Source organism: Coccinella septempunctata, chromosome 6 (genome assembly GCF_907165205.1).
Source record: "Coccinella septempunctata chromosome 6, icCocSept1.1, whole genome shotgun sequence".
Taxonomy (NCBI): Eukaryota; Metazoa; Arthropoda; class Insecta; order Coleoptera; family Coccinellidae; genus Coccinella; species Coccinella septempunctata.
Window position 1 is genome coordinate 19,484,429 of NC_058194.1, and position 16,554 is coordinate 19,500,982.

Consider the following 16,554-nt stretch of genomic DNA (forward strand, 5'->3'; position numbering starts at 1 on the left):
GTAAGTTAATAAAAAATAATGAGAACAATTCGGCAATCCTAAGTTTCCATTTTCATTACGACGTAAATATCGAACGAGCCAATATCCTAAACGAAACCACATGGTCGAATCAGGAGATCATTTTCAATTTTTTTTTCAACTTTGTCATTTTGTAAGTTCTGTATAGGTGATTTTTGGTGAAACGCTTTATTTTGAACAGTTGTACCTTCTGTAGAAAAAAAGCCTCACCTTCAAATATACCCTGTATAACGCAAATTCGTGATGTCTGAGGTTATCTAATTTCAAAGAGTGCCTTGCGAGAAAATTACAGTAAATACATAACAAAAAGGATCCCCAATTTGAATCCTCCATATCATATGTTACTAAGATTCTTTTAATGTTCATGCACTTACTTCTGGAAATTAAAATTCGATGTTCAATATACTCAGTTAATGGGCACCCTCGAAATTCATCTTGTCTGAAACTCCAGATGTGGTTTAGTCATCCCTTCTCACAAGATAGAACTGGGGGATAAATCAGCCTAAGAGTTCCTCATCACACCTCCCCATCCCTTCTTGAATATCCTGACGTGCAGAAAGTTCTGAGATGTTAATTTAATAATTAATTCCCAGTGAGATCATACAGCCTGAAGAACAATTACGTTTCTGGTAAGAACATTTATTGCGTTACTACGTTACGATCTAATACGATATTGCATATATGTTATATATAGACATAAAAGTACTGAAATAAGTTACTATTATGGTGCAAGTTTGCAAAATTTCATCCTTGAATTCCATACCCTTATTTATAACCTCTCATACAGGCCACAGGGTGATTCAAAACAGAAGGGAAATCCTGAAACTGGAGACACTAACATGTATATGACGATTGCCCACCAAGCCATCCAGAAATGTTGATAGTCACAAGATACGGGGGATGAAAGTTTTTTCGCAATAAATGCTGTAATTACGATAACTTTGGCAGAAGCAACATGAAAGTACTCAACCGTCTCCGAGAAATTTGCAATCAAAGTTTTACTGCATTTATTAGAATAGAAATTAATGCATCGCTTTTGAAACATCACTTTAGCCAAGGTGGCTAACGACATTAAACTTTACACTACCACACCCCATATTTCGTTAAATGGCAGCATTTTTATGAAGTAAGTTTGGTTTAATCGACCTATAATGATAATTGCATACTTACAGATTGTCCAATTTTACAATTTCCCATTCGTTTTGTATCACCCTGTATAAATAAGTGATTGTATAAGGTATCCAGAAATATTATTTATTTAATTCAAATAATAACCCAAACAAAATCAATAATATTTTCCGAAAAATCGGAGAACTTTCGTCCAATTCAATTGAAAAGAAAAAATCAGTTTCAATGTAGTTTCATGCCAAACATGAGAGTAGTAAAATCAAAGAGGTTCCTCTTCGGTAAAATAATTCCTCAAGGGAATTCGAACGAATTCAGTGTTGATGTTATTTCCTCCAAAGTATCAACATCAAATATGAAACTACCAGTATTATTCGCTCGAATACTCATTCGAGCGAACAATTTCAAAAGATTTTGTTTGATGAGAAAGGTTTAAAATTCTCACGCTATGTGAAATGAATAGGAGAAGCTATAAATATAATTTTTTTTTGAGTTCAGTATAATGAAAACAAACACATGGATAAAAAACGAGATGATTGAATTTCTGTTTGCTCGTCAACAAAGCGATTATAACTGTTATTATAGGTCATAAAATGGGGAAAACAATTCCACTCATCGTAGAATATCAGAATTGGCCATATGTGACGAGGCTAACTCAATTATGGGCATTATACATACTGCGAAATATCTTAATGGGGACATTAATGCAGAAAGAGTCTCTAACTTAGAATACATTCAGTAAATTAGCTAATCAAAGAGTCTTTTGTTTTAAAATTCGATTAGTATTTCAGATTGAGGTCTTTTTGGTGTAAGAATTAAAAGGTTATACAGCATGTCCCAAATTTGAGATTTTACGTCACTGATTTTTTTTAATGGCAATCCTATTTTTTATGACTAGTCTTGAGTCATATTGGAGTATATATATACTCTAATATTTTATTATTATTATTTATTATTATTTTATTATTATTTTATCATTTTGTTATTATCATATTATTTTATTTGGTAATCATGTGCTTCTCTATATGCTCATGTGTAACTTCATATATGAAGTAACACATACACTGCACAAAAAAATTAACGCACATTCTGAAAATCTCAATTTTAATGAAAGTTAACTCTACATTGACTATATAACTTATTTTTTATGTTCTCTCGGGAAGGTTTTGAACGAAACAAGACACATTAAATGGAAGAAAAATTCAGGATTTCACCGAATCTTATGTGAAAGAAGAGAAATGAACAATTTTCAAAATACTGAAATGCTGATAAGTGATTTAATACTTGGTATTTCCACTCCTTGCGTTAATTACAGCTCGGCAACGACGATTCATACTCAAAATGAGTGATCTTAAAATGTTCTGATCTAATCCTTCCCAGATTTCTCCGAGTTGGATTCCTAAGTCATTAAGAGTAGCTGGATGATTTTCTGAACTTCTCAGCTTCTATTGAGGTTGTCCCAAACCTGCTCAATCGGATTGACATCTGGACTTCTTGCTGGCCATTACATTCGAGAGACTTCAACCTCTTCAAGGTACTCCTGAACGATGCCCGCACGATGCGGTCTGGCATTATCGTCCATAAAAATGAAATTTTCACCAATGTATCGGGCAAATGGCACTACATGCTCTTCAAGAATGTTCCTTATATACTTATCAGCATTCATATCTCCATTATCAGGCTTGTTCGTAGAGTGGTTCACAACGGTTGTGAACTGTACAGAGCAAGCGCAAATGGATTTTCGCTACCCTAAATTGGAATTGCGCTTGCTCTGTACAGTTCACAACCGTTGTGAACCACTCTACGAACAAAGCTCGTTCACTGGGTCTGTGCGAGCAGTCAAAGATAATCCACCCCATACCATAATCGATCCTCCCCGAAACCAGTAGTATTCAGGAAATTGCACTCAGCATATCTTTCATGTGGACGTCTGTATACAAGGAAACGTCGATTACAATGGTAGAGGCAGAATCTAGTCTCATCTGTGAAGAGAACTCTTTCCCAATCGGCCTCTTCCCAATGGATATGCTCTCTCGCAAAATCCAAACGCGCCCTTCGATGGGCTGGGGTAAGAGCTGGGCCTCTTGCCGCTACACGAGGCCTTAAATCATATTCTCTGAGGCGATTTCTTATTGTCTGAGTGCTAATTTGCACCTCATGAGTTTGTCAAGCTGAATTTGAAGGAAGCGAGCGGTTGCAAACCGTTGTCTCAACGAAGAAACTCTCAAGTAACGTTCTTGAATGGCAGTTGTTACCCGTGGTCTACCCTGTCCTGGTCTTCGGACATTCATACCTGTCTCCCTGAATTGCTGCAACATTCTGGACACACTTGTATGGGAACTCCAAACCCACAGATTACAGAGTAGAACCTTTCTACAATTCTTGTGTATGTCCACCCTTCTTCTCGCAAAACTACCGCTTGGGCACATTCCTCTTGGATCAAATTGCGTGTTTCGCGTTGCATAGCGATAGAGTGTAGAAAATCAAACGAAAGAAAAACTATTGATCACTAGAATTGATCGAGAACAACTGATTTTAGAATGGAGCCAATACATTCAAAATCTGATAATATCATCTTTTTTATTCCTGCTGGGAAAAAACATCTGTATTGAAGAAAACCGTTGAAAGTGGATAACATATGCATGCATAATTCTGATAAAAATAATTATTATTATATTATTAATTATGATTGAGAACACCTTCAGTTGTAGAATAAATTTGAGATTTCCATAATGTGCGTTAATTTTTTTGCGCCGTGTATATTGTTATGTGCATATATACAAGGGTACCAAATAAAATTTTTCATTTAGTTCTAAGATGACAGATAACAACTAATCCATCTGATATAAAAAATCAAGTTTCTTCAATAAATGCTCAAAATTTTGTCCATTAACTGACAATATCCTAAACGAATAGCGAAACTGAACCTGGATATTTCTCATTACTCCATCGGACATTTAGCCTATATATAATATACTTCTGTGTTATTCGTTCTCAAAAACTTTTCTTTTCAAGTACCTACCTCTATATATAAAGGAAAAGGTGTTAAATCTTGAAACTGGAGATGTCATTCAGAAGGTCCTCCTCTACCCATCCATCATCTGTAGCTACTCTAATTAAATAAGAAAACATCCAATACAAGGGCGTTTCCAGCCAATTGCCAATAATAAAATAATAATAACCTGCTACTCTATTTTTCGAAGTTTGCCATATTGAATTTGGAATCATAAAGTGAAAATCACAAAAAAAATCCAAAATAAAGCGTTTGCAGTCCCAATACTCCCATCTTCTGAAATCCGTATTGCGTATTCTAGGAGGTATTCAATTTTCGAGTGCGCTTGCATTTATCCCTTGTTACTCCCACCCAACTTCATCCAGGCTATGAATTTAAATATTCAAATACGAGTATGGTTGAACTCATGAATATTCGCAGCATTCAGCAATGAATTTGATGAAGTACTATCCAGAAAAATTCTTCACTACGGATTCAGCTATAATAATTTATGCGAATGCTGATGGTTCTCATTAATCATTCAGTCGTGAATAAGAGGTGGATAAAAATTGCAGATAACAATAATGAACAATTTATCGCTCAGTATTCGGTATATACCTACATCAATTTATGAAATTTCCAACTTCATAAATTGAAAACGAAATGTTTATCCCGATTTCGGGAGTTGTCGTGTTAACTAATCTCCTCAATTTATTTAAAGACAACTTTTATTTTAGCAAATCACACTTCAGTTTTCTAAACAATTGTGTTGTCCGTTTTCCTTTCGATATTAATTTAGATGGAGAATATTTCCTTGATTACATTTTACAATGTAAAATTTTCTAATAGCGAAAATCGAATGACTCTTGTGTTAATCCATAATTTCTTCCAGCTGCAAGCATTCACACAACCAGAGGATTTGGAGGATACCGCACATCAGTTTTCAACCCTGGATCCATCCTTCGAATTCTTGGACCTTCAGTGAAAGTTGCTGTACCCTTGACGCTCCTTTGGGTCGTTGCTTGCTCCTTCATGGGTCTTCTCCTCTTGAATTCGGTCAAAGTGATTTCTTGTTGGAACGGTGACCAGCAGTGCATTGTAAATGCTGATACAGTGGAAGAAGATGAACTGAGTGACTTGTTAATTTTAGCAATATTAGAACTGACTTTGACTATACTAACATTTGTCGCTGTCTTTTCCTTATTGAGAATTGACTGCAAATACGACCCGGACTGACATCCGCCACCCTCTGAAGGGCAGAGGGGAGGTGGGGTTAGCGTTATAGGAGAAATTGGAGGTTTTTCACTAGCGCCAACATCAACGACTTGTGAAAGGGTAGGAAGAGTTGCATGGGTAGCATGAATTTCAAAAATATTATGAATGTATGAGGGTAGGTCCCTTAAACACTGATACACCCCTTTCATTGGAATATCACATTCTGTTCAGAAATGAAGATGCACTTAGTATTCTTGAATGTAAATTGGTATAATAAACTGATCAAGATTTAATCTGAAATTTTTGTACCAACATTCACCATAAGAAATAACGAACCAGAAAATCGCCCATGTTCTGGCTTTTTTGTAATACACTGCTCATATTCGAGAGAAAACTCATTACGTTTTGCACTTGAATAAAATTTTTGCATATTGCACACACACAAAATAGGGTCCTCTTGACAATTAATGGCTTAATAAAAAAAATTATAAGGTAGTTGGTGTATGTTATTGCAGTCCCTATGTGTGACAATGGGTTATTGTAACTCATCTGGTGTTGTGTAGTATCAATTGTAGATTAATTGTCATGAGTTTAACATGCTTTGCGAGACTTTCCAACTTGAAGAATTAGTGTGATGGTTAAACGAAGGTTTAACTCAACAAGAAGTTACTAGCCGTCGCCGGGTTTCGCAAAGTTTAGTTGGTAGACCGTGGAATCGCTATCGTACCGGCGGAAGTTCTGCATATACCCTTGGGGTGGAAGATCAAGAGCTACAATCGTCGCACAAGATCGGAAAATACTGTTAACTGCACGTCGAAATCACTTCAAGCTACCGGTAGGATAGTTTCTGGTCGAACAATCCGGAATTGATTGCATAGCTTCAATTTTATGGCAACTTGAGAACTGAAACACGCATAGATGAAGATCCTGCCTGTCCAGATTCGTTTGTATGAGTCCGATGAACAAAGTTTGGTATGTCGATATAATGAACATTTCATGACACCAACAACTCTTTTCAGTGGTAACTCAGTGTGCGTTTGGAAGGCATTTGTTCGACTCGCACAGAACTTTATTCTTCTCTTTAATACAACATAGTCAAGTTATAATTTGCATCTTTCTACTAAAGTAGACGTTTCATGAAAAAATAAAAGGTTTTGAAGAAAACTCATTCTGTCATAATCGCGATGTAATATTGTAGCATAAATTTTCACTCAGTTTCCAACATAATTGAGTTGAATTATGGCCAATTTACGTAACGAAATATCGTCACTAGATGGTTCTCCACATCCTTTGGATGGGGCAATAAAAATGTTTCTTCTTTTGAAGGCGGTTCTCAGTTGATGGTTATATTCCTTTGATGAAAAATTCGTCCTGTAAAGCGGGCGGGTATAGCTAGTTTTGAAATAAATAAGACTTTTAAGAATCAAATAACATTTTATGTAAGGAAGAACAACATATATAATTTCTGTACAAAATTTGACTCATATATACAAAACAATATAAGATACAATTTCTTTGGCGAAGTTATGTACAAAAAAATAACAAAACGAGTATTTCCAGCTAGAAAAATTAGACATAATACACGACACTGCAACTCATACAAATAGATATAATAAATAAATCGCTATCACTAGGGTAAATACACATAAAAAAGATTCTTTAGTCAATGAAAGTTTTTAGACTGTTTTTCTTCTATTTGCGAATCAAACAACAAAAATTACGTACATAAGTACATCGAATTCACTACACGGAGAATAAAATAAGTACGTGCCGTAGTTGAAAATATGATATTGCAATCAGTGAAGTATTTTAAACATGAACCACTTGGAAACAAACTATTTGAATTGGGACACCAGAGATATACAGCAGGTAGAAATAAAAAATTGTCGAAAAACTTCCCTCTAATTTGTTTGAAGAAACGTCATATTGCACCACAGTTGAATTTTTTTGCTAACTCAAGTCTCTCAGTTTCATCACCCTCAAGAATCCACCTATATTATTTTTATTCAATAGAAAAATCATTAAATATTTCAAATGAGTTACTGAATCATTGAAATGAATTTATAAGTGATGAAAAAATAGTTTATATCATGGTATTGTTGCAATATAGGATTAATATGTAAAACTGGTGGCGGATATTTGAAAAATAAATTAATATACCTGCGGCTTTGTCGTCATTTCTTGTGGATTGTCTTTTGGCAAATATTAATTTTTTTTCATCACGCTCAGATTTCTTTGAAGTCAAGGTTTTCAAAGAAACACTTTACTCGTAACTTGATTTTAAAAGAATACTTTTGAATACAGGAGGGCATAACAATTAATAAAAAAAAAGATAGACATTGCAAGATTTTTACAGCACTGAATATGATCCGTCCCTCATTTTCTAAATGGTTTGTGATCTATTTACGTTATACAGTTATACTACCTCAATATCTGAACTGGAACTAAAGGATACGAGATTCAAATTTTCATCACAATCAGAGGCAGTCAAATGTAAATTCCGAACAACGAATTTCTTCACGAAAAGCTAGTGATTACTATGTAATTTTTCATTATCATACATCAAGACTGTTCTAAGTAGTGATTGTTCAGCTATTTCGACTAATCTTTAAATACAAATTTATTTCTTCCTAATCAGTCCAAAAGTAGAAGGCGAAATGGATGTCCATGAATGAAGCGAATAATTGGAGACAAAAAGAAGTTATTGACAACATGGACAACCATTGGAGACGTGGGGTTTGATTGAACACCTTGTCTGATCTTCATGAAGATCATTGATCTACACTGAAAAAATATTCAAAAAGTGGAAATTCCATTGAACACATAGAATCAAATATTTTCAATTCCAATTTAACCTGTGAAAGTGATTATTTCAACTCACTATCTTAACCATCATTACATAATATGCCTTTCAATCAATAGGGGGACAACTCGTGCGTTTTTCTCGTCACTAAAGAATGCTGGAGGGTAACTTTTCTAAATGTTGAATGGCTTGGCTACCTCTGCGCCGAGGAAGTGTTCCGCTACCAGGAACAAATGTAGAAAGTTCTGGACAACCGTATGATATAAGGAGCTCAATCAAACTCCTGCAACTTGCAACATTCGCTTCTGAGTTTGGCGTGTTGTTTGTCTGGCTTTTGGCGATTGCTATACTTAGCGCAGCTCTAGCGTAGGCCAAGGGGGTACGACCGTCTTGATCGATGCTTTTGACATTGGCGTTATGCTGAAAATAAAATCAGGATAAAAATTATGTGCATCATGAAAATATTTCTGAAAATCAATGAAATGTGCTCTTCCGCAGTGGCAGTAATATGTTCGATTATATCTCCGAATTTTTCTAACATCTTGAGTTATTCGAAATTTATTTAAGTAAAAGCGGTACGCCCTTTTGTTATAAATGAAATGACGAATTTGAATGAAATGAAAGGTTTAGCGGCATGCAGACAGGAATTGAATTCTGAAAAAAGTACCACCCAGAGCAGGATTCGAACCTACGCCCCCTGCTCTGGGTGGTACTTTTTTCAGAATTCAATTCCTGTCTGCATGCCGCTAAACCTTTCATTTCATTATATTTTCAGACACTAAACTATCATCACAATTGACGAATTTGAATATTCATTCATCCACTCCTAGCACAAGTGTAGCTTCCGTTACTTTAGATTCATGTCATCAGATAAGGTTTGTTCGTGAACTGTATAGAGTTTGTGAACTGTACAGAGCAAACGCAGATAGATTTTTCCTACACACAAATTAATTGCGCTTGCTCAGTACAAAACATTGTAAACCACTCTACGAACAAACTTATGAAAAATTACATCTACTGCTCTTAGGTAAAATTGTTAGAACTCCAGGCTCAATCAAAGATTAAATCTTTGGACTCAACATTATGAATTGAAATAGGTAGTCAAGGTTATTAACAAGCGCCAGGTACTGCGGAGCTTATAGGCGTTTGTTATGCGCACCCTTTACTCTCCTTATAAACTTTTCGAAAGCAAAAGTTCGATATTTTGAGATAATTTCTGATTATTATTTGTTTATCAATTGAATGAACATATGAGTGATCGGAGAAAATATTGAGGAACTCACCCAGATCAAAAGTTGAGCCACTGCTAAGTTACCCATTGCACAAGCCAGATGTAGGGGTGTCCTCAGATCTCTCGGAGAAACGTGAGCGTTGACCTGTTCAGTATTTGCCTGTGCCAATACGTGTATTATTGATTTTATATTAGCACTACAAACGACGTCCACCAACTGCTGACCCAAAGGCATTGTATTGCTAGGTGCAGGTAGGAAGTCTTTACTCTCATATTTCCATCTGATCCACTGTTCCTTCTCTTCACGACTAGAATTTGGGGTAGGTTTTGTCCTACCTTGACTATTGCACTCCCACACTGAATTCGCCAGCGTGTTTCCTATAGCTAACATAACACTAAGGTGGCCGGGTCTGAAAAAAAAATTATGGAAATAACTTATGTGTTCACCTGTAAATAGCCCACAATAAATAGTTTTTATAGTTGGGGAGTCGACGATGCTAAATCGGGATTTACTCGAGCGTCGTGGAGACCTAGTGGATTTTAAGGATTAGATGGTAGAAAGAAAAAAAGGTTCTATGAACTATGCACTTCTAGCGGTGGGGAAAGCGTCTGCAGCTTCTCAAAGTAAAAAAAATCGTCAAGTGTACATACTCGACCGTGTCAGATTGATACTGTATATGCCCTATGTATCTCTGGTAATAAATTCATGTTAATCTGAGTTTGCGTGGTGGAGTTGGCCGTACGGAAGAGTTACTTCTTCATACTCGAGCGTGTCAGATTTTCATACAGATGGCTAATCTCGGTGTTGCAGACGTGTTGACCCATTAATCTGACAGTTTGAAGATAATAAAAAGGGTTTTTTTCCTCTTATCGTTTCTGTATTCATTATGAAAGTCGTAGACAATAAAATTCTATACAACTTTTGTCTGAAGCAATTTTGCCTACTCTCAACCGTTTTCGAGTTAGAGGGCGATAAGGGCGAGAAGGTTAGCCACGCATGCGAAAGGCCAAGGTCAATGTAGAAACCCAGTCTAATGTACATTCATCGCCATATATCTCAAGAACGTTTGAACGTAGAAAGAATTGCTTTGGGCGAAATTTGTAGGAAATTTTATGCTCTACAACTTATGTATGAATGCGAAAATAATTTGAAGCCCAGGAGAGGGGATAATCCAAAAAAATTGATTTTTGTGACCTTTTATTACCGCGCTCGAGAATGTATACGTGACGATTTTTTTTGCAAGTTTGGCGCCCTCCCACACATTCTAAACACTCTTAAATTGTAAGATCAAGAGAATATCTACTTTTTAACATGTAATCAACCACATATATCATATATCTTAATCTGACACGCTCGAGTATGTACAATGATCGTTTTTCTTTTACTATTCTGACAGGCTGTCTCAGACAATTCCCCCTATATACAGGTTTAATTTTTGGTAGAGGTAGGTACTCTACAGGAAATAAGGTATCTCCCTTTATATTAATCTGACACGTTCCAGTAAATCCCGAATTTCCCTCTTGGGTTCCCAACTATTAGACCGTAGGAAATTTTGTCGATTCGCAACACTTAAATCAAATTTTTGTTTTGGCAATTATGAGATTGATGAGATTTTCGATTTGAATCATTAAAACAATCCGAGCAATTCGAGGAACCTATGAAATCGTTAATAACAAGAAATACTTACGGCCACTTGTCCAAGTCCAGTGAACGAACCCTTGATATATGAGAACCCAAATTTCTGTGAATTCCAGAGCATTCTATACACATAAGGACTCCCAAATTTAGACTTGCCCAATCTGGATCTGGAAATGAACAAAAATAATAAAGATTTTTCATTGCTAAAAGCTTTCAAACTTGAATTGATTATCAATACTGTTGACTCTGTACGCATGCAATAAGTAAATTGCCTGCCATTTGTTATGCATCAGAGAATTCGTTACAGTGCATTCACAAAACAGTAGAAAATGCAAATATTTCACAATCAAACCACCTTGATATTAATGCAAATATATCGAACACATTTTATCGAGTAGGTATAAGTTATATATATCATTCTTTAGCTACTTACTTGGAGCATCACAGTCAACACAAAATCCATTCCCAGGGACTCTTGTTCGTATCGACAGTATAGTAGCTGCTTCCGCGCTACTTGTTTGCTTCTTAACTTGTGAAGATTCGCTCAACTGCAAAGAATTCAAAATCTGCTGTTCGATAGCCGCAACCCATTCGTCTCTCTCTTCAGAACTTGCGGCCTCAAAGTGCCACTGCTTGTTATCCAGCGAAACTATGTAAAATTCATAGCCATCCGGATCTGAAAATTTCGAATTCTATATAAAAAAGGGAACCAATCGAAAGGCGTTAAAAAATTACCATCATATTCTGAATTTTTGACTCCACTACTCTTCATTCTTCGATGTCTCTTCTTTACATTGGGCGTTTCTGTTTTCAAACCCTCCCCATTCAGGAAGGTACTGCTGTTTGACAGCACCATACCTTCATCACCGCTTGCTTGGGAGTATTTCGAGCTAGGATCCTTCACTACATCCAAAGCACTCAGTAAGCCTCTTTCAGTAACACCTTTGTCTTTTGCTGAAAGGCAAAGTTTCAGTTGATTGAAAAGAATTTTGGAAATACATATTTTGATAATACTATAATTATTATGGTTAATGTTTGCTTCAGTGAACGTATCAAGCAGTAACTTGTACAAATTTTTCAATTGTAAGTGTAATTACTAACCTCCAATGGACAGCCCACCAATGCCGTCATTGATTACATTGCTCCCATTCGCTCCAACCACTGTAATTATAGATCTGGAACCCCTAGGCTTTTGTCCAGGTACCTTCACAGTCACGTATTGCAAAGAAATCTCTTTGCCATGAACATCATCCATGTAGTCATGCAGACTGGGATGATAGGTCAATCTACCATCATCGCATAAGGTGACATACTTCTTCTTCCAATCTTTATTCAAGGGTTTGCTACTCTTCTTGTACAAGTAGCCTTGTTTCAGAGGAATTGCCCTACCACTGCCGAAATCACCGCCGTTCTTCAATTTTTCCTCTCCTTTTTTGGAAGTTGTAAACAGGTTTGATCTTCTGCGGCTTTTTCTCGAAGTTGTAGGTGTGGAACTTGGAGTGGGGAGATCTGTAAATGGAGTGTTGATTTGTAGATTATACTTTGAAAGATTTTTTCTCTTTCCGTTAAATTCATGCATTGTAAGTTGCTAATTTACCTTTGGGGTCTTTTGAGTTATTTTGCGTGTTTTGTACATTGTCCAGTGCGTGAGAGGGTGCGTATTTTGTCACATTATTGTTCTCAGTTGGTACCGTTTGCACCACGAGTCCTTGAGAGGAGCCGTGGCTTCCAAGGGTGGAAGATGACGAGTTCCACTTCTCTTCGTACGACCTAAATATTGGATCTTTATCCGTTTGTCTGTACAAATGATGAGTCGACGATGAGAGGGTGTGCTGTTGACGATTACCGATAACATTAGCAGTATCCTGAAACATAAAGATTTATGATTTCTTTCAAAATTACTAGAATATAGCAGGCTATCAATTGTAAACTGTATACTGAAGAAGAATGTGAATGATCCGATTAATTTATTTCCAAAAACATCTACTATTTTTATGCCAAAACTCTTACCTTAAGACTTAAAGCGTAGTTATGACTAGGCGACATATTTGTCGTTGGTGATTGTCCAATTCCATTTGTTGATTGTGTGGTTATAGGACCAAAATGTCTCTGATGAAAGTGATTGTTTGGAGTTGATGGTCTGGAATTCGTTGGAGTCAAGCAGGACGTTGAAGATGATAGCCGTTGTTGTACAATTTTCTGACATGCTGCAAAAGAAAATGGATATTGTAGTTCGATAACATTTATACCATTTTCATTAGATAATGGAATACGTAATTTTATGGAACGAAGAAATAATACATTAGGTTATTGTACAGTTTTTACAGTTACGGATAATCATAAGTTTTTTTTTCTTAGTAATTTTTTTATGTTATTCTTATTTTTTCTATTAACTGTAGTTTTCAAATGAATATGGAAAATTCTTCTAAAAAGTTATATACTTCAAGATAAAATGTTTTGGGTTTTTCTCCAGAGTTGTGTTTATTATTGCACTACTATCATAGCTGTTTATGATGAGAATAAGGACGATGATTGAACCTATGTGAAATCTACACGAAGTTTGAAACTGTATTCGAATACAAAAACTTCTAATTTCATACCGTAACTGTAAAATTACGAGAATTCATATGTTCAACAGTCATATTCAAAATATGAACATTATATTTTTTAAATACATCAAAGATTACCTGCTAAAAATAAAAAAAAATTTTCTCATAGTCCTCCCCCCGATTTTTAGATTTTGTTTCCCGAAAAATTGCTTCGGAAACAATGGTTCACATATTTCATTGAATCACTATTTGCCCCTTGAAATAATTCTGCATATCGGATTCTAAAAGTTTCATAACAAAAAAAAATTGTCTCATATTTTAGCCCATTAGGATTATTCAAAATTTTAATTATACACCTATATATTATTCAGTTTGAGAAACCGCTCATCATTGTAATGAAATGATAAATATAATGTGGATTTGCTCAACATCAATCAATGATTGAATTGAAAAATCTATTTAGTCTAGCTTCGAGACATGTGAGTAATTGTTGTTTTCAGCATGTGTAATTAATGACAAGGGTGTATATATTCCAAATAAAATAAATAAATATGAAAGAAGTATGTGATAATGAAAATAATTTGAATACCATGTTATATATTTTAGACGTTTCAGAGGCTACTTTCGTTAATTTAATTATTTCTGGTCTATTTTAACTTGAACATACCCTTCTTCGTCCTCCTTAAACTTCCCCTGCATTTCTTCCTCAATTCTCTTAATTCAAGTCCTAGACTAGCCAACATTTTTTATCGATTATATCGGAAAATCGAGGAAAACGATTGAAACAGAACACTCACAAACACAAACAGGTGGTATTTATTTACATGCGTTATATTTGGCAGAGTAGGTACCATCAGAGTCAACAGTCCGTTTGTAACTGTCAAAATTCCATCTAACACCGATTACACCAAAGGGATGACTTCTAGGTAGACACTGGAGGATGTCATTGCGAAAAGATAATGGCAATAGCTTAAAATTCGAAAGTACACAAGTACGGGGGAGGGGAGGGTATTCTTAGAAATAGTTGGAAAGGTGGGCTTTAAAATATTTTATTACTCATTTAATCTTCCTTCGGTACAAGTTTTCACTGCTACACTGTTATGATGAAATTTTGTTTCTTAGGAACTCAGAGTAGTATTTTTTTTAATATTTTTTCTGTGTGGGAATGTTGATTCAAATTTAATATTGGTCGTTTATTGAATTTTTATTTGAATCGATTGCTTATGAGCAAGAGTTGAAAGACTCTTCTTTCATTCAGACAATATTGATTCGAGAAACAGAAAACAGCAAAACTCACATCATCTTCAAAGCTATTTGGCTTATTGAATCACAGATTCATGTTGTTTTTCAAAATATAACAGAATGCGATAAATTGAACAACATTAAATCAATAAATATCTTCAGACCTAGGAAAACCTTTTTTTAATTATTATTATTATTCCTAATTTTTGTTTCTATTAAATTTCATTTTATTTTCGGAATCTAAAATGTCATTTTCTCATAAAGTAAATCATTGATAATTTTTGCAAAAGGAAAATTACTCCCCCAATGTTCGCCTAGGCTCATTAATGAAGGAAAGGCCTTTCCACTGAGCGAGATAATTTTTAATGTAATATAAAACATTACGCCAAAGAGATAAAACAAATTCCAAAATTGAGTAAACAGCATTAAGTGAGTAATACTAATGATAGCTTTTAATGAGTTTGTTTGATTACACGTATACCGACAATAATAGAAGAAATTATTCAGTTTAAATTACAGTTGAATATTTATTTTTTGGCGGCAGAAATCCTATTTAATATTTTATTATTAGCTGCGTGACGTAATGCCAAAACCATTTAATTTTTCCACTTCTACTTAAATACATCTAATATATAAAATTCTCGTGTCACAGTTTTCGTTGCCATACTCCTCCGAAACGGCTTGACCGATTTTGATGAAATTTTTTGTGCTTATCCGGTATCTATGAGAATCGGCCAACATCTATTTTTCATCCCCCTAAATGTTAAGGGTAGTCCACCCCTAAATTTTTTTTTATTTTTTAGACAAATTTTTTAATTTCTATTTTTTTATGATACAACATACAAAAATACATACAATCCTCAATTTTCACCCTTCTACGATCAACCCTTATTTTTTAATAGCCATTTTAGTAATTTAATCATTCTTCCTCTCCGGTCGAAAACTGATCAATCATCATTTAATTAGTTATCCCCGTCAGATGCCTACAGGTGTCACTTCTGACCCAGTAAACAGCACGAACGAACGCTAGATGGACTAACAAAAAATATTGTTCACGCTATAGCATTAAGAGATTGATATTGTTTAATAGTGTTACTGTCGTAATTGTTTAATTAATGATATATAATTTTAAGGAATAAATTATAATAACTTAAAAATAATGTTTGTTATTTTTATATTCCCTCATCGTTCACAGCGATCCATGCTTATTTCACGCATATACCACATTCTTACATACATACAATATACACATTCTAACATACATACATACTCACAATAAGTAAGCTATTTTTTGTCTACACTAGAAATTACTAGGAAATTATTTATATGGCAAAACAACGTTTGCCGGGTCAGCTAGTATTACATAAAAAAATAGTAGTCATGAAAACTGACAGAAAATATGACTTTAGGTCATGAATCCTTCAGCATATAAAATTTTTTTTTGAATGAGACTTCCGTAGCTTAATCAATAATTAGGTTCACACATGGAAATGATAATATATAGATTTAATGAAATTAAATTTGTTTAGAAATAAAAATAAAAAGTAACGCTAAAAATTCATGTTTACTATTTTGTGGACAATTGTTTTTATTATGATATTTTTATGAATAATTGAGGAGTTTGTCATGCACTTTCTAAAGGAGGTGGGACATCGTTAAGTTTTTTGAATGGCAACCCTATCTTTTTATGCCGAAAATAGATAGATCTTTTGTTACTGAGGATGATTTGGCCATTGATGG

At 34.8% G+C, this 16,554-nt stretch overlaps 2 protein-coding genes across 4 annotated transcripts in view; one reads left to right on the forward strand and one right to left on the reverse strand.

Moving 5' to 3' along the window:
• The window catches only part of LOC123314704, a 67,687-nt gene extending 62,062 nt beyond the window's left edge, over window positions 1–5,625 (forward strand). For both annotated transcript variants that reach the window (XM_044900008.1, XM_044900007.1), the window contains one exon: window positions 5,028–5,625. In XM_044900008.1, coding sequence (XP_044755943.1) covers window positions 5,028–5,371 — 344 coding nt within the window. In that variant the 3' untranslated portion in view covers window positions 5,372–5,625. The remainder of the gene's footprint in view (window positions 1–5,027) is intronic.
• A 1,139-nt stretch (window positions 5,626–6,764) lies between these two features.
• Window positions 6,765–16,554, reverse strand: part of LOC123314703 (centaurin-gamma-1A) — a 185,907-nt gene continuing 176,117 nt past the window's right edge. For both annotated transcript variants that reach the window (XM_044900006.1, XM_044900005.1), the window contains exons 5-12: window positions 13,034–13,230; window positions 12,621–12,888; window positions 12,125–12,532; window positions 11,759–11,977; window positions 11,457–11,699; window positions 11,073–11,190; window positions 9,437–9,794; window positions 6,765–8,573 (exon numbers count right to left, since the gene is read on the reverse strand). In XM_044900006.1, coding sequence (XP_044755941.1) covers window positions 8,301–8,573; window positions 9,437–9,794; window positions 11,073–11,190; window positions 11,457–11,699; window positions 11,759–11,977; window positions 12,125–12,532; window positions 12,621–12,888; window positions 13,034–13,230 — 2,084 coding nt within the window. In that variant the 3' untranslated portion in view covers window positions 6,765–8,300. The remainder of the gene's footprint in view (window positions 8,574–9,436; window positions 9,795–11,072; window positions 11,191–11,456; window positions 11,700–11,758; window positions 11,978–12,124; window positions 12,533–12,620; window positions 12,889–13,033; window positions 13,231–16,554) is intronic.